Genomic DNA, 17,774 nt, shown 5'->3' with positions numbered 1-17,774 from the left:
CTCATCTCCCTCAACTGTAAAATGGGAACAGGCAACAGTAACCCCTTCCTTGCACAGTGGCTGTAAGCTATTAAATGGCGTGCGAACAGTATGCATTCCACGAGGGCTCCCAACAACGGCCGGCACCCTGTAAGTAGGACACACGCACAGGCGCTTTTTCTCCCCCGAAACCCCAGCTTCCTTCCCTTGCCATGAGCCTTTCACCTCCCTCACTTCTCTCCGCCTGTGGGTTTCCTCGCTCAGTAGCCTCAGGTCCCACACCTTCCCCGCCCCACTAGCAGGGGTCCCCAGCACTCCTCCCGGCATCCGTCATCCACACAGCGGTTGCTCCAACTGCCCTGCTCACCTACTCCACCCCTACTCCACCCCACCTGCCCAGGGGAAAAACACCTGAGCTTGCGGGCCGCATGGGCTTCGGGAAAACAGGATGTTCGGCTGTGTTCAGCTGTTTCAATCTAACCACCCTCTAAAGGCTACTCCCACCGTTTAGTAACTGCAAGGGCCGATCTCGACTCGCTTGGAATTTCTTTTCACACGTGACTCGCGAGGACCTAAATGTGCAGAGTGAGATTCATTCTAATGTGGACTCGACACAGCTAATCCCTCCGCCAGTGAGAGGAAGGACCCAAGTGTCACACTTTACTCTTCAAACTTCTGAATTGTTTGACACTTATACAAGAATGTGGTCTGTAATTCCTGTGTCATAAAAACAAATAAACCAAAATAATAAAAGCGAAAAAAAAAGCCGAACTATAGTCAAAGATGAGAAATGTGAAACTAGTGCTTTCCACTACTCTGCTGTCATAAACGACGTGGTCTGACGACAGTGGGGACCCTCTGTCCAGAATGATCTGGGGTCACGGGGTACGATCCCATCCGAGTTCCACGAGGTAGCTCTGGCAGGAATACAGAAGACAACAGTGAAATCAAAACACAGTGAAACGGAGAGACAGTGACGCCGACCACAGCGAAGGGAAAGGCCAGGGTCAGGACACACATAAGTTAGCGGCAGCGCCACCAGGTCTGGGGGGGGGGAGAAGGGGGGGGCCTGAAGGGGAAGTTCAAGATGACTCAGGTCTATCACTGGAGCGTCTCGTGAATAAGGTCACAAACAGAACTAGGGCATGGGGGAAGGAGCGCTAACCTGAGGGGAAGATGATGGATTTGGTTCAGACATGTCAATTTGATGTCCACGGGACACTCAGGTGGGTATCGAAGGCTGGAGAGGGAGGCGGAGCTCTCACGAGCACACAGGTCAAAGCCATGAGAAAAAAGATCAAGGGAGACTGAGCCAAGAGACCAATACCACGGAAGCCAAGGGAACCAAGGGAAAAAAAGGGTTTCAGGAAAAGAAAAGGAGACAGGTGGTTGCAAAAGGAAAAGTCCGATGGCATAAGGACTGAAAAGAGGCGAAGAAGAGGTTCCTCGTATTGGAGTCTGCACACAGTGGCTACAGGTGATCTTGAAACGTAGTGCAGACGTCCGCCTGCAATGGCTGCAGAATGAACCTGGGGGCTGGGCAAGGGAACAGTCTGGAAAATGGAAAAGGAGGCAGAGCGGCTGCTACACGGTCAGGATTCCCTCCCTTCAGCCCAGGCGGCGCTGGGCTACCGTGGACAAGGTACGTCCGCCATCCAAACACCTACACCCGTCAAGATCCCTGCCTTGCCCGACGCCGGTGACTTCAACCCCACAGCAGCAACTGCCCCCCTCCCTACAGACAGAGCCCAGGCCCTTCCGTCATCAGCACACGGCCCGTCTCCTGTCTTCTCCCTGTCAAGTCCTTTACCTGTCGTCTCTTCCATTCCCATCAACTCCAAATCCAGTCCATTCCAATTTCCCACTAGTGCCACGTGCGAGGCTCCCCAAACCCGGTTGAGCTTTCCCCTTTCCTTCATCCCCTGAATCTGCAATCAGTCGGTTTTCAGTGACACCTGTCTCCCTCTTCCTCTCCATTCTTAATTCCACACCCGAAACAGGCCTTTGGCACATCCAGCCAGGCCTGGTGTCGCACCTGGTGTCTCACACCAACCTACCCTACACATGACAGATCAACTAAGTTTCCTTTAAGGAAAGAGCAGCCAAACATCAAAGCCCAGCTCCCTAGAGCTAGTCCTGGAGGGTCCCCCATAAACGACCTTTACAGCTTTCGCTCCAATGCTTCTTCACAGAAACCTGCACCGTGGCCAGGCCAGTCTCTTTCCTAACGTGACATTTTCAGTTCCACCCTTCTCTTCTGACACACCCTCCCTGCAGGTTCCATTCATCACAGGGAACCTGGCTTCCCGCCTCTGTCTACAGCCCCCTTGGGACACCCAAGACCTCCTGCTACAATTTAACTGTCTACTAGCCAGGACCTGTTCTACACGCCTGGGATACATTAAACAAAGCAAGGATCCCTAGCTTCATGGAGTTAATATCTTAGTGGCAGGAGATAACAAAATTAGATTTCCTAAATGACATTAAGTATATGAAAACGGTTACACACTGTAAATGCTATAAAAAGAAGGAAGCCAGGACGTGAAGTCCTGGGCACCGTGGAGTGGGCTGACGCTTTTAAACAGCGTGATAAGGACAGGCCTCGTGGGGAAGGTGACTCTTGAGAAGGCCTGCAGAAGGTCAAACTTGTCGCTTAGGGAAAAGCGCCGTCCAGGACCGCGAGGCAGGAACACACCTGAAATGGGGAGAACTGCCAGGAGGCCAGGGCAGCTGAATGGAGCGAGCCAAGGGAGGGTAGCAGACGGGTTCAGACTGTAACCACAGGCCAGAATGGGGAGCGCACGGTGGCTCGTGCCCTGGCCTTCGCTCTAAGTGAGATGAGGAGCCACGGCAACAAAGACATGACCTGCCTTCAACTTTCAAAGAATCACTGAGGCCACTATGTTGGAAACAGTCTCGAAAGGGGCCGGTCAGAAGCTGGGAGAACAGTCAGGAGGCAGGCGCGGTAAGGCAGGCAAGAGGTCTGGAGCAGAGTGGCCGCAGTGGAGGGAGTAAGAAGTGACACAGCCCTGGCCACGCTTTGAAGGTAGGAAACAATTGGCTTTCCCGATCCAACCAGACATGGGGGTGAGGGAAGGAAAGGTCCCGATGACTTCCAAGTGGCTGGCACAGCAGCTGAAGGATGGCGCTGCCCTCCAATGAGATAGAGAGGACTGTGGGCAGAGGAGACGTAGAGGGAAGCAGGAAACACGCTGTGACGTGTTACCTTTGAAGCGCCTGACAACCAAGCTGGCGTGTCCAGGAGCAGCTGGATACGTGAGAACTGCGGCTGAGGAGAGAGGCCTGGACCGGGCACCCCCACCCAGCTGTTCAGAGATTCCGGAGATGGGGGAGAAACGACCAGGAGATGGGGGAGAACCAAAAGCGCTTCTCAGCGTCCTGGAGACCAAGCAGAGATTTGGGGAAGAGGGCGCGTGCCCCACGCCCCACGTGTGCAGTGCTCCTGACAATTCACGTAAGGGGAGGACCGAGAAGCAACCACCGCATTGAGCAAACGTGGCAGGAGGGCCCTTGACAAGTGAACTTCAGAGAGAACCAAGGGAGACCCCTTAGAGACCACTCTTACCTGGCGTTTCGCTGTAAAGGGGAACAAGGAAATACAGCAGCTGCGGGCCAGGAAAGTAGGGGTGAAAGTATTTACGACCAGAAAAGGGTCCTGTCAGTACCGCATGCGCATGCGTGTGTGCACAGAACGCCCTAAAAGGCCGAAACACTCAATGTTGGTTCCTTCCTTCACTCTCCCTTCACATCTACCACCTTCCATTACCTTCGCTGATGTGTATCTGATCTTAACGACCAGGAAACAACTGTCACTCGGAAAAGGCCCTTTTTCCCTGTGTCCAACTATTGTCCAACTCTTCCTAACCCTTCGAGACTCAAAAACCCCTCCTGGGAAGCCTCCCCGGCCTCACCTCCCTTCACCTCCCTCAGCGCATTCTTCTGCTGTCACCCTCCTCACAGTCCCTTGTAATTATCAGAATATACCTCCCACCTTCCTTAAACTGTCACAAGTGTCACAGTGAAGAGCAGGGACTCTGGAGACAGACTGCCTGGGGCTTGACTCCCACTTCCATCCACCGCGTGGTTGCAGGGTGACCTTGAAAAGCTGCCTAACCTCTCTAGGCCTTGAATGTTCTCATCTGTAAAATGGGAAATAAAAATAGCCTCTACTACTGGCTGGCACTGTCGGAAAATGAGTTACCATATGTAAAACGCCAGGCTTACCCGAAGCCCTATGAATAGTAAATACAATTACACTGTATCCACAGTACCTAGGATTTGAAGCCTGAGGCGGGAAGGCAGTGAATTATTTCATGAATGAACTCACCGGGGCACTACAAAGCTCTGGCCTCTTCTCTACACCACACTGAGTCTTCTGTCTGTTTACTTTGCCGTAATCTCATCACTCGAACCAGGTCATGTACTAACTTTTCCAAAAGCTGGAAGTCATTTCATGGTATGTCACCAGTCTCTCTTCTACCTCTAATCGTGTGACTGACCACGGGCCCTCTGCGGAAGCTGGACCTTTCCCTGCCACCTCCCTGCACCACCATGGCTCCTTCAAACGCCCCCCACACGGTGTGCACCACGGAACACCCCTGATGAACAAGTGGCTGAGACACCTGAGCGGCCAAACCTAAGGTCGGGTTCTGCCTCCATTATGGGGACCCCTGGCTGAGGGTGACATTCAAAAACGAGAAGTCTCTGTAACCAAAGCAATTTTCTCAGCAACTGAAAAATGCAAGCCAGGGCTCAAGTTTCCACAAAATTTCCATAATAAGCATTTAAGACGAAGTGACAACTTTTCAGAGAGGTAACACCTCTGAGATGGCACAGCACTCACGAACTCATGGGGATTCAACTCAAAATGACGATCTAATCAAATGCAGCCACAGCAGAGCTGTTCTAGCAGTTCTGTACTGCAACTACAAGTCTTTTTAATTCGTTCTAAGATCCCTCCTCCTAGAGGGACAGTTTGAAGGCACCCGCACGCTCCCCAGCCCCCGTCACTATCTCAGAACCAAACAAAATAAGTTGGATGCCATTCCCATCACCTTCACGTGAGGCGACACAGGCACTGCAGAGAGCACCGTGGGGCCGCACGCGCGTCACACAGGCGTCACACAGCATGTCTGCTCATCTCCCCCCCACAGTAACTGCGAAAACGTCACTGGGCGGGTGGGTGAGGTTACCTGATACTGAAGGGTGTAAAGAAAAACGAATACATGAAGAACTAGCTTATAACAGATACTGAAGAAATCGTAGTTTTACCAGGTTATACCCTTTTCGTCGTATTAGAGTTGAATTTAAAAAGAAACTACAAAGGCTCAAACATATGCTACCTAATACTCTTAAAAGAACATCGTCAATAAGAAATGGAAAGGAGAAAGCTGTGACTCCCCTCCTGTAAGATACAAACCAGGCAACGGCTTCCTTGCATTTGGGGGACAAGGCCTGCCCGGCCCACACCCCTGACCCTGGGACACCCACAGATGAACCCCTCGTGTCAGTGACACAGCGAGGACGCGATTAGACGGTCCTGTTCACCACACATCCACTGGGGTCATCCCTTTACGTTTAAATATGTGTAACTCAAACTTATTTCAGAAAGAAACATACGTGGTGATCATGAAATCAATTACTTTACAACGGCTCAAAGGTGGCCGTGTCACAGCAATGCTCCCCGGATTGCCAATGAAAATGACACCTGAATACAAGTTTGCTTGGCTAGCTCAGTGATAACTAATAAAATTCTGCCCAGGGGTCCCAAAGCTCCCTGAAGGGAGGACGGTACCTGTTCATCTGACATTCTCTAGGGACGGGCACATAGTGACTGTTTAAAAGTCATCAAAAGAGGTGTACCCCTGTTCACAGCGGCCCTACTCACTGCAGCCAAAAGGTGGAAGTACCCCAGGTGTCCATCAACAGGAACGGATAAACAAAACGTGTATACACACAATGGAGGATTATTCAGCCTTAAAAAGGAAGGGAATTCTGACATATGCTACAGCACGGGTGAACCTCAAGGAGACTAAGAGAGTGAGAAAAAGCCAGTCACAAACACACACGGCAGGAGTCCACTAAGATGAGGCACCTCGCGTCGTCAAGTCCAGAGAGACAGAAAGTGGGATGGTGGGTGCCAGGGATGGGAAGAAGGGGAGGGCAGTAGTGGGGAGTAGTGTTTGATAGGTACAGTTCCAGTTTTGCAAGATGAAAAAAGTTCTGGATGGAGATGGACGCACGCCAATGTGGACGTGCTTGAAGCCACAAATGCTTACAACGGGAAATTTCAGGTGGTGCGTATTTCAGTTTAAAAAAAATTCACCGAAAGAATAAATGAATACTCAGTACTACTTTCACCGCTCACTAAAGGTTCTATTTCCTACCTATGGACTATTCGTTCGTTAGAGAGTTCCTAGTTCCCCACCTTATAGCTGGGGCTACAGGGACGCAGGGAGCTTCAATGACCTGCCACTAAACGGTGTGTTCTGTCCAACTGGTCGCAAGTAGGCCAAGCCCGTGAAGTCCAGGGCTACGCCTCTGGCCTTTCGAGCCCAGAACCTGAACACACCAGCCACAGGCCCCTGAAACGTTCTGAAAAATCCCACTGGCCTCAACATCTTTATCACAGAAGATGTCGCTGTGTCCCTTTTTCAACTAAACCACTAACTTAACGGGGAAAATGGCCAGCCTGAAGAAGAGTTTTGTCACTGGAGGTGCTCAAACACAGACTGGGCTGTTAACCACGTCCCATGTACTATGTGCCAAGGGCTGGGGCACAGAAAGCTCCAGACAATTTCACCTTGGAGGCAGCTAAGTCTTCTGCAGCAGACAGGTAAGAGTCAGAAACAACTACCATAACAAAACACAAGTGCTTAACACATAGATGAGAGTCCACAAATCGAAGGGAGTCCTGAGACTGGCTTTGGGTCGGGAAGACACGCAAGTATCTTCCAGCAGAGGCAGCTTCTGAACTGGATCTGGAAGGATGAACAGTTTTCCAGGCCCTGCCAGGGAAAAAGCCACAGCATGTAGCAGAAAGAACAGCAGACTGGGTTTCAAAAGAAGAGCACCACTCCTGGTTTGCCATTATCTAGATAAGTGACCTCTGCAAATCACAAACCCCCCATTTCCCCAAACACAAAGCCACCACAAGACCCCGACCAGCTCCGGGTGTTGCATCCAACAGGAGCTCTGGAGTCAGACGGCCTGGGTTCCCAGGGTGCCACCGTCACGGAAGAGTGACCTTGAGCTGGGTAATTAGTTGCTCTGTGCCTCAGTCTCCCCGCTTCCGAAGAGGGCTGCTGGGCTAACTGAACCGTCCCCGTCAATCCTCTAGCGCAGGGCCTGGCATCCAGCAAGCCCTCCCCAAACGACAGCGACTGGAACGACGAACTCCACGGAAAGACAGGCCAACACCAGACGCAAGGGTGGTGCCTGCCGCGCTCCCAGGTCCCTCCCAGGCCTGAGACATCCCTGGGGGGGGGGGGATGGGATGGGAGCAGAGCCGGGCAGCAAACCCCGCACGCATGTGTCACTGCCCTGCTCGGCACGCGCCTGTCCCCGCCTCCGGGAGAAGCGATGGCTCAGCAGTCCCAGGACCCGCTCCCGCCTCTCAGGCCGGGCACCCGGGGAGGGAAGGGCGTCGCACCCCACTTACCATGCTGGCAGGGGGAGGGGACGGCTCAGGTGAGCTGGCTCTCAGGCTTCGGACACGTCGCGCTCGCCCAGTTCAGGTCATGGTCCCGGCAGGCTCGGCAAGTCCCCCGCCCCGGCCACGAGAACCGCGTCCCCACCCGGGCCCCGCCGGGCCCCTCTAAAAAGAGCGCGGCCCCCCGGCCCGCCTCATCGGGGACCCCCGGAACAATTCATCAAGACGCACCCGCGCCTCCCCAAGGAAACTGAAAAAGCAGGAAGTGGGGCTCGGAAGCCGGCAAGGAGCGCAGGGGCTCGGGGGGCCCCCTGCCCGGGCCCGACCCCCGACAGGAGGCTCCGGGCCCAGGCAGGGGCTCCCCGGCCTCCGCGTTCAGAAGCAGCCGCGGGCCGGGCCCCGAGGCACAAGGGGCGGAGGCTGAAGGAGCCTCGGAGGCGCAGCCCGAGGGGCCGGCTCAGGGCACAGGGCCGGGGGCCCGCGCGGTCCTCGCCGCCTCTGCCTACACGGCCGCCGCCGCCACCCCCGGGAGCATCCCCGCGCGCGTCAGTCCCGGAGCCGCCCGCTCGCGCCGCGCGGCCACCCTCGACCAACAGCCCCAACGCGCCGGAAGTGGCGAGCGCCCGGCGTAGCCCCACGGCACGGCCGCCGGGCTGCGGCGCTGGAACCGGACCAATCCGGAATCGCGCGGGGGGCGGGGGCACGTAGGGCGGGGCCGCACCTGACGGCTCCCGCTGGCCCCGCCCCGGCCCCGCCCCGCCCCCTGCGCCCGTCCACGCGGGCCGGCGGCCATGTTGGTAAAGGGCGCCGGGCCTGCCATCTTAGTAAAGGGGCGCTTTCTCTTTCGCTTCCTGGGCTCATTCATTCCGCACGTGTTTAGGGAGCGCCTGTTACGGGCCAAGCACCCGGCTGGAGGTCAGAGGCGGGCAGCCTCTGCCTTTGTGCATCTAACGGACGTCCATTCAAGGCACACACATTTTAGCCCTGCTAGGGCCCTGCAGGGGCTGCTACGGGTGCAAGGACAGGGGCAGCAAACGAGACTGCCGTAGTCCCAGCCCTCGAGGAGGTACAAGGAAAGAGCAAAGGAATACATTAATTGTAAGAAACGAGGAGGGCTGTGTTATGAACGCCACCCACACGCCGTGTGCTGAGAAAACGGAAAGGGGAGATGGGAAATGTAAACCGGGACCTGCAGGATTCGGGGCTGGGAAGCGTGATCACGTCGGAGGGAACAACTGCAGAGGTTCTGGGTTCTGAGACTGCAAAGAATGGGGAGAGTCCGTTCCTATCCTCCAACCCACTTTACTTGGAAAAGTGTTGATTTTAAGAAACAGGCAAGAGACGGTCCCTAGAAACACAGAGGCTGCTCAGGTGTGCCTGCTGCATAGACTTACAGCAAATCTGTACAACCCAGTGGCTCTCAAACTCCAGCGTGAATCAGAATCACCTGGCAGGCCTGTTGAAATCAGATTGCCATCTAAACCCCATTCCCAGAATTTCTAACTCAGTAGGCCCGCGGTAGGGCCTAATTTGCATTCCTAACAAAGTCCCAGGTAATACTAATGCAGCAGATCAAGGGACCACACTTGGAGAACCGCTGATGTAACTCATGACCACAGAAAGCTTTCACGTACTCTCATCAAATATTTATCGTTGCCCACTAAGTGACAACCTCTGTTCTGAGGATTCAGTGCTGAGCAAAACAGACACACTTGTGACCTTACGAACAGAGAGGCAAATTATTTTTAAAGTGTTATACAAAAAGTGGTCCGTTGTAATTGTGATAAGAGCCTGGAAGGAAAACACAAACCACCACGAGAGTTAATAGCCAAGGGATCTAAGCTCATCTTGAGGGGTGCGGTGGGGAGATTGTCAGGAAGTGACATTTATTTAAGCTGTGGCCTGAAAGGAATGCTGTCATTTGCTAGGCAAAGAGAGGAGGCGTAGAATATTCTAGAAACTGCAAGTACAAGAGAAGGTATCTCAGAAGGTAAGCAGATAACTCAGGACTGGGGCCACTGACTAGTCATTTCTTGACCCAGTTTACTGCCATGAGCAAATGCTTTTCGATGAGAATTAAGGGTGGAATCCCAGCTCTTCGTGTTAGCTGAGGTCTGTTGAGCACGTTACTTTCAAAGTCTTGGTTTCCTCGCTGTGTACTTGGATGAAATAACAGAAACTCAACTCAGACTGAATTAGAGGTGTGTCTTTGGCTCATGTAACTCCCATCGCTGGACATCCAGAGAGAGGTCGGCTTCAGGCTTGGAGTGATGGGAGCCCTGGATCCATCATTCCTCTAGGATTTTCTTGGCTCTGCTTTCCTCCATGTCCTCAAGATGGCTGCTGGGAACAGCCAGGGCCATAAACTTCCCCATGCACATCCAGCAAAAGAGAGAGCACCTTTTCTCACACCTTTTCTCAAGGCAGTCAGTCAGCTTTATCCTACTGGTCCTAATGGATGCAGGCCTGCCCATCCCTGAACGAGCCACTGTGGAGGAAGATGGAATTGGCTATGATTGGCTTAGAGAATCAACACCTGGAGTTGATTTCAATTCCCCAGAATAAAGTGGGTTTGGTGGAGTCACATGTCGGTTGCCAGGCTGGAGTGAAGATTAAATTTAATGTATAAAAAACACCTGGCGCATAAGGCATATAATAAATCACAACTATTATTAATTTTACTCCAGGGATTTTGTCCAAGTCAACCAAATAACATTTTGTTATTAATATTAATCTCAAGCCTGTCTATTCAAAACAAAAAAAAGATTTAAGGCTGCTATTACTTTTTGTTGGCACTGCAGGGACGTCCCCCACCCATCTCCTCCTGCCCGTTCCTGCTGCTACTGCCTTGGTCTCATTCATTCAGTAACTCGTTCAACAAACTTTTAACGAGTCAGCATCAATTTGGTGCCCGGCCTTTTGCAAAAATGAAGAGTTCCAAATGAATAAGATTCAGGCAAATTGCGTACAGCCTCGTGGTAGAAATAGCCACTCAAACAATTATGGCTCGGTGTGTGAGGTGCTGCAATAGAGGTGTGTATCAACTTAAGCATACAAGTGAGGAGGGAGCAACTGACTATGGGGGGAAAGCAATTGGAAGGCTGAACAAAGATGGTGACATTTCAACTGGGTCTTGATGGAAGAATTTAAGTTCACCTGACTGCTACAGTCCGTACTCATCTTCCCGCTCCAAGCTATCGTCCATTGTGTCAAGACTCTTTCCACTGCAAGTGACAACGTTGAGACTCTAGAGTTGGGACTCTATCATAAAGCAAAAAGGGACTATATGGTCTCATGTAAGAGAATCATCCAAAGGGTTTCATGGAGGTCAAACATGGCTGGATTCGGGGTCTGAAATGATATCACAGAACTCAGTTTCTCTCCGTTTCTTGGTTCTGCTTCTGTGATTGGGCGGGGATGGAGTCCTTTATCCACACAGGTGGCTCCTGGCATATCCAGGATTTATCTTCTCCCCAGTTGCATCCTGGTAGAGAAGAAGAGATCAAGCTTCTCCTATAAATATTCCAGGAAAATAATCCCATTGGCTTGGATTGGATCATCCCTGAACCAATCACAGTAACCAGAGGGAATGTGATGCTCTGATTGGCTGAACCTTGATCGCAGGGAGACCAATGGGATACTCTGACTACACTGTCTTCCATCCCTCTATCTTCTACTGGACAAATCCAATGGGAAGCCAAAGTGCAAGGGAGAATGGTGATGTATTTCATATGCGCCAACCTCCAGCACAGGGCTGGGTAGAGAAAGGGAAAGGGACTCCAGGGTGCAAATGAAAGAAACCCAGGGAGCACCCTTACTATAGGAAAACTCACGGCATGTGTGGAACTGTGCCCGGCACATGAAAAGATTTTCAATAAGTTTTCGTTATTCATTATTATATTTCCATCCTAATTCCAACCCACCTTTCTCTCTCCTCGTCCTCTACAAGCCCACCAAGCTAGATTCCTCATGGCTCTTGGAGCACAGCAGGCTCTTTCATGTCTCTGAGCCTATGCTTCAGTTGTTTCACCATCTGGATTGTTCTTTTCCTGATCCCTTTCCATTTCTTTCAAATTCTTACTCATCCCAAAGGCCCAATTCAAACGTCTCCTACTGAGTTGACCTCCTTGTGTGGAATAAATGGCCGTTTACAAACATCCACTAATATGATTAATGGAGAGATTTTGCCTGAAAAGCTACCTAATGGTGACATGCAACAGGAATTATCCATGGGTGCAGCAGAATGGGGGAGAGGCCGCCACTGTTCAGCCATATCTGCCTCTGCTCTCTTCCAAGTACAAGGGAGGAGTCCACTTCCCCACTCCTTGCAGTTGGATGGGACAATGCCAAGTAGGTGGAAGTGACTCATGCCACCTTTGGGCCAGAGCATTTCCTTGCCTGTACAAGTCCCTCTGCTCTCCCCCACCATAGTGAGCCCTGACGTGTCATGTGGAGATTGTGGTATCACGAGATGAAAGGACTACAGGGGACAGATCCCCTCTCCGACCCCCACCAGGGTCAGCAGAACAAGCTTTTGCATATTGAGGCAGAGATTCAGTGGTGGTGTTTTCCTGGCCTTTCCTGACTGGCACACGTGGTCATGTGTGGCAGCTGGTCTACAAATGTGGGCCCCCACTGAACCAGGTCTGTCAGTATTCACAGCCTGTGTAGTCCCCTGGCCTCAAAGCTGGGCTGCTTCTGTGAATTCACTTCTGACCAATGAAATGGAGTGGAAAGAAGCATGACTTCCAAAGTTAGCTCTCAAAAAGCTTGACAGTGTTGGCCTGGCTTTCTTGGAATATTCCCTCTGGATCACGCCAGCCCCCATGTGAGATGTCTGATTACCTAAGAATGAAGAAGTCCTAGCTAGCCACACGGACAGACCACGTGAAGAAAAGAGTATTGCCTGCTCAGCTTCTGCGGCGGCAGCTATGCCCGTGGAGACACCAGCGGTGTGAGAGAAGAGGACACCTTGGACAGCTGAGCCAGTCATGACTTTCAAAGACCCCAGCCCCAGCACCTCTCTGACTATATAACTGCACCCACAGGAGAGATCCCCGGTGAGAACCATCAGGCTCAGCCCAGGTCAGCTGCGGAATTCTGAGAACTAATAAGTTATGTTTTAAGTCATTATGTTTTGGGGTGCTTTGTCATGCAACAGCCCATAATCAGAACACTATAGTAAAGGTCTGCCCTTTAAGGAAACTAAGAAGGAGCCATCACAGCTCCTGTCTTGTAGGACTTTGAAAAACCAGTTGTCCGTAACCCCAATCAATCCTAGGTGACCACATGACATGAGACCTGTCCCATTTCAGTCGACTGTATCCTAAAAGACAGGAAGTGTCTGTAGCTCACATCATGCAACAGCACCCCCTACCCAAACCCAAGACACACCCAGATTTCCCAGCTTCAGCGAACCTGGGATCAGAGACCCTGCAGCTGGAGCCCAACCCTCCCTCCCCCTTCACTGTTAGCTAGTTGCTGAAATGCCTCTCTGTTAGCATGGCAAACTTTGGAAGAAATTATGAAATGATAAATCAGGGCATGTGTATTATCAATAGAAACATTTCTGGGAGCTGTAGTACCCCCCATTCTGAACCGTGTATGTAACAGTTATGTTGATCTAAATTATTTCCCAAATGACATCTAAGTTCAGAAAATCGAGGGTGTTATTAATCAATAATTACGTTTTTAATGGCAAACAAAATGGGGAGGATAATGAAAGATCACAAATGGACCCCAAAATACGGTGCTAACAAATGAGAAGATGAGCCCTGGTCAGTGAACGAATGAATACAAATGGAGTGTAAAATACCTCTATTTTATATGCAGTTTAGAACGAATGAAAAAATGTAAAATCAGAAAATTAAAAGGACAATTTATTATGAAGCAGATGACAAAGAGGAAATAAGCCTAGGGCTGTCGGGAAGGAAGGCACCAAAAGACTAAGTGACGTAGCTACAATATAATCAAAGTCTTAAATGCAGGTGCAGCCCAGGTGTCAGCTGTTCCTTTATCCTTTGGTTCCTGTATGCTCTGTGTTTTGCCCAATATCAACCTGGCTGCACAACTCAGGACATCTTTAAGTTCCCCCCAAACAATCCACTCTCACCAAAGCAGCGTTCCCAACGGAGTTGCTACTGGTCTTGTGCAAGAGACATCTCACCAGTTATGATCCAAGTCGCAAAGTCAGTGATGCCTCTTTTTGCTGCCCTACTCCCAGGCAGTCACTGTGGCATGTAAACCCAGCCCACGTTTCCGGGGTTCCTGGGGGCAATGCCACCATCAACAGAGAAACCCTGCCTGAAAGCAATAGGGACGCATCTTTACTGAAGATTTCATAGGGATACGGAAGTCAGAACTTACACCACACACTCCATCGCCAACAACCTAGAACCTTCATTTGCACTTTCTGCTTTTTCCCAGAATCCTTCATCAGCCGGACTGCTACTACATCATTTTTTTCCTTATCTCCTCAACTCTCAGAATGCCTCACTGTCTAATTCATCTCTTCTCCTTCCAAAATTTCATTCCAAGTCTCTCTCCCGGCTGTTATGCAGAGAGGTGATTCCATGCAGCCCTGGGGGCTACCCCAAATCTGCATAGCCACCTGCATCACGCAAAGCAAAGGGCCTTCAGGTTAATAGAAACTAGCTACCATCCTCACAGGTGGAGTAGCTGCCACCTGTGGTTACCTGACCACACCTCAAAATCTCATTCCAAGTGCTGTCTCACCTTTGGTCTCCAGCATTCTGATGGAGTTGTTTGCATCTTGTTACACAGGAAGAGTACAGATAATGCAAGAGACATCTATTTTTTTTCTTATCTCTTCTTCCGATAACCCCAACTTTGTAGGAAGGACCACCTCTCCTTCAAGCTCAGTTCTTGAAGTTTGGGTGGGGCTACCCCCACTCCTTGGGGTCAAGGCTAAGCACGTGACCCAAGACAACGTGGCTTCCCTTCTTTTACTGACAAAACCAATGCTGTAAAAAATCATGCATATAGTTCTTAAGTGTGCCCATGTATCTATAGGATAAATTCACAAAAGTAGAATGGCTGGCTCAAAGGGTAGATGATAGGCACTTTTATGTTTTTGATGGATTGTGCCAAATCTCCCTCCATAGTTATGCATACACAGAGAGTATCGATTTCCACATAGACTGGCCAATGCGATACATCGTCAAACTTCTGGATGTTTGCCAATCTGAGGTGAGATATAGTACCTAAGTGTCATCACAACTCTTTGGGAACTGTCTGTTCCTGTACTTTTCCCCTCTTTGCTACTTAGTTGTTGGGCTCTTTTGCCTGCAGTTCTAGGCGTTCTTTATATAATATGGGGATTAACTCTTTGTGATATTAACTTGCAAATATTTTCCCCAGATTGTTGTTTGTCTTTTGACTCTGCTTATGGTTTGACTTTTCCATGAAGAAGCTTTTAATTTATTTTTTAGACTTGAATGGATCGATATTTTATGGTTTCTGGATTTTGAGTCATATTTAGTAAGAATGTTCCTATGCCAATGTTTAAAGGAATTTGCCTATGCTTTCTTCAAGTAATTTTATAGCTTTTAAAACAAACAATTTTTATCTACTTGGAGTTTATTTTTATCTACTTGGAATTTATCTACTTGGAGTAAATTTTTTATCTACTTGGAGTTTATTTTGGCGTACCGTGTGAGGGATAAATTCAAACTGTTGTTTGAGACAGGACGAGCCAAAGCCAAACCAGGCACAGATTAAGGTGACTTAGTTCCCAGAAAGAGGCCAGGCCACGTGCAAGGACCTGATGCATGGAACAAAAACAAGTGCCCGGAACTGGCCAAGTTTAGACTCCAGGAGAGCTGGACGTAACACCATGTCACAGAAAGGTGATGGCAAGAAGCGGGATCAGATGGCAAACCCAAGGTCCCAGCCAGCAGAGGGGCAAGGAGGTCAGGAAAAGGGCCTGAGAAGCTGCTTCCACATGCAAGACAAATGCCTGACCTCTGGGAAACCTTGCGGCTCCAAGTCGCGGAAGCTTCATGGTTGTCAGTCCCCTAAACACTACTAACCGGGACACAGTTGGGAGAGAGTCCTTGCACTCATTCTTAGGGAGGCACAGGACCCACCACCAATCCTAATAAAAGACCGAAAGCAGAATAAAGATCAAAGAATGCTGAGCAATGTATTCTGACCAGGAGGGCTTCATGGAGGAAGTGATGGCATTTGAGCTGAACCTTCAAGAATTGATGAGCTGTTACCAGATGGAGATTTCTTTTTATTGCACTAACATTAATTGTGTAGTTCTTTATGCGGTTGACTTCTCTTTCAAGAATAAGTTTGCCATCCCACGAGTTCAGTCTTCTTTTGCATCATTCTGCAGTATTTTAAATGTTCCTTCATAATGAGTTCATGCATTTCTTATTAAGTCTATTCTTAGGTCTTTTACGTGTACCTTTTGTGTTGCTATTGCAAATGGAGTTACCACTTCCATTTTATCTTCTAAGTGGTTGCTGTTGGTATAAATAGGGAAGCTATTGATTCCCTTAGTTTAATGTTGGACCCCGACAACTAACTGAATAGTTGTATTGTTTTTCAAAAGATTCACTTAGGTTTTTCAGATATCAAACTGTATCGTCTGCAAACCATATTAATTTTACCTCCTTTTCTCCATTTTCTAGAGATGACTGAAAAGCGAGGAGGGCATTCCTCCTGGTTTTAAGCCTTGCATGTTGGGTGAGGAGGAAGACGAGAGAAATTTGCATCTACTATAGCACCTCATGGTCTTGACATACGTTCTTTCCTTTGCCACACCCCCCCTTACAGAGTCCAGTAGTCCCCCCTTATTTCTGGGTGATACACGAGTATTCTGCAACCCCCCAATGGATGCCCTGAAGCTGCAGTTTCTGTATACATAGTACAAACCCTCTACATACTATGTTTTTTCCTATACATACACACCTATGATAAAGTTTCATTTATAAGTTAGGCAATTTCATAGGTAGAAGATCCATTCTTACGATAAATCTTAGCACCTCAGCATATTTTTTTTGCTTTCTTTATAAAGTTGAGACCCTTCCCCTTTTCGCTTACAGGTAGCACTTTATGGCTTCTCTTTGGTGTATCTGAATTGCCAGCATCACTGCTCTTGAGCTTTGGGGCCATTTTTAAGTAAAATAAGGGTGTCTTGACACAAGTACTGTGAGGCCACCACCGTCGGCTACTAAGTGACTAATGGACAGGGATCGGCTATCGTTCTACAGTGTGGCTATGCTGGACAAAGACATGATTCACACCCCGGGCAGGATGGAGCGGGATAGCGCAAGATTTCATCACGTTCCTCAGAATAACGAGCAATCTAGAACGTATGAGTTGTTTATTTCTGAAATTTTTCATTGCATATTTTCAGACCATGGTTGACCCCGGGTAACCAAAACCTTGGACAGTAAAACCATGGATAAGGGGGGACTACTTAGGTCCCCATCACTCTTCAAGCCTGAGAGCAATTGTCACTTCCTCTGGGAAGCTCTCCTTGACCTCTCGGCCCAAGTCTGGTTGGCCTGTACTTCTCCACCATGGAGAACAGCCCAAGTCATCACACCACACTGTGGGAGGATAGGATTAGCCTGTGCCTTCCCCAGGTTGGAGCTCTAAGAGGGAAGGGGTTGTGCTCATTTGGGGGAGCTCTTGTTTTCCGCCTGCCTACCATCCCTCTCCCCCACAATTCCCTTTGGAGGTTTTCCGCTCATTAAATATAGTAAGTAGGGGCTGAAATCAAAGGTTTTCTCTTCTATAGCCAAGGGGAGGGGCGTCTGGGTAAAGCTAGACCAGACAGACCCCACGATCAGGAATTTGATTATAGAGACAAAGAGATGGAAATGGTTGCACTACGCTCAGGATGCATAGATGTCACTTTCGGTGAGAAGGCACCCTTCCTAGCCTCTAGAGTGCCCATCTGCAAGCCTCCTGTTGATTCCACAAGCAGCCCATTTCCTTCCAAGGAATTCACTTTTTTTTTCAGTTGGTCACAGTTGATGGCAATGTGGGCTGTGCTGCTGTAACAAACAACCCAAAATCTCGGTAGCTTAACACAGTCGACGTTTGTTTCTTGTGCACGTCACAATCACAGGGGTTTGGCAGGCGA

The 17,774-nt window shown here is 49.9% G+C and overlaps 1 protein-coding gene across 1 annotated transcript in view; it reads right to left on the bottom strand.

Annotated features, from left to right (window-relative positions):
• The window catches only part of XPO6 (exportin 6), a 99,518-nt gene extending 91,253 nt beyond the window's left edge, over positions 1–8,265 (bottom strand). Inside the window, exon 1 of the mRNA XM_033101239.1 lies at positions 7,661–8,265. Coding sequence (XP_032957130.1) covers positions 7,661–7,663 — 3 coding nt within the window. The 5' untranslated portion in view covers positions 7,664–8,265. The remainder of the gene's footprint in view (positions 1–7,660) is intronic.
• Between the last annotated feature and the right edge of the window lie 9,509 nt (positions 8,266–17,774).

The sequence above is a fragment of the Rhinolophus ferrumequinum genome (genome assembly GCF_004115265.2).
Source record: "Rhinolophus ferrumequinum isolate MPI-CBG mRhiFer1 chromosome 15 unlocalized genomic scaffold, mRhiFer1_v1.p scaffold_54_arrow_ctg1_1, whole genome shotgun sequence".
Taxonomy (NCBI): domain Eukaryota; kingdom Metazoa; phylum Chordata; class Mammalia; order Chiroptera; family Rhinolophidae; genus Rhinolophus; species Rhinolophus ferrumequinum.
This window is presented reverse-complemented; position numbering and strand designations above follow the sequence as displayed.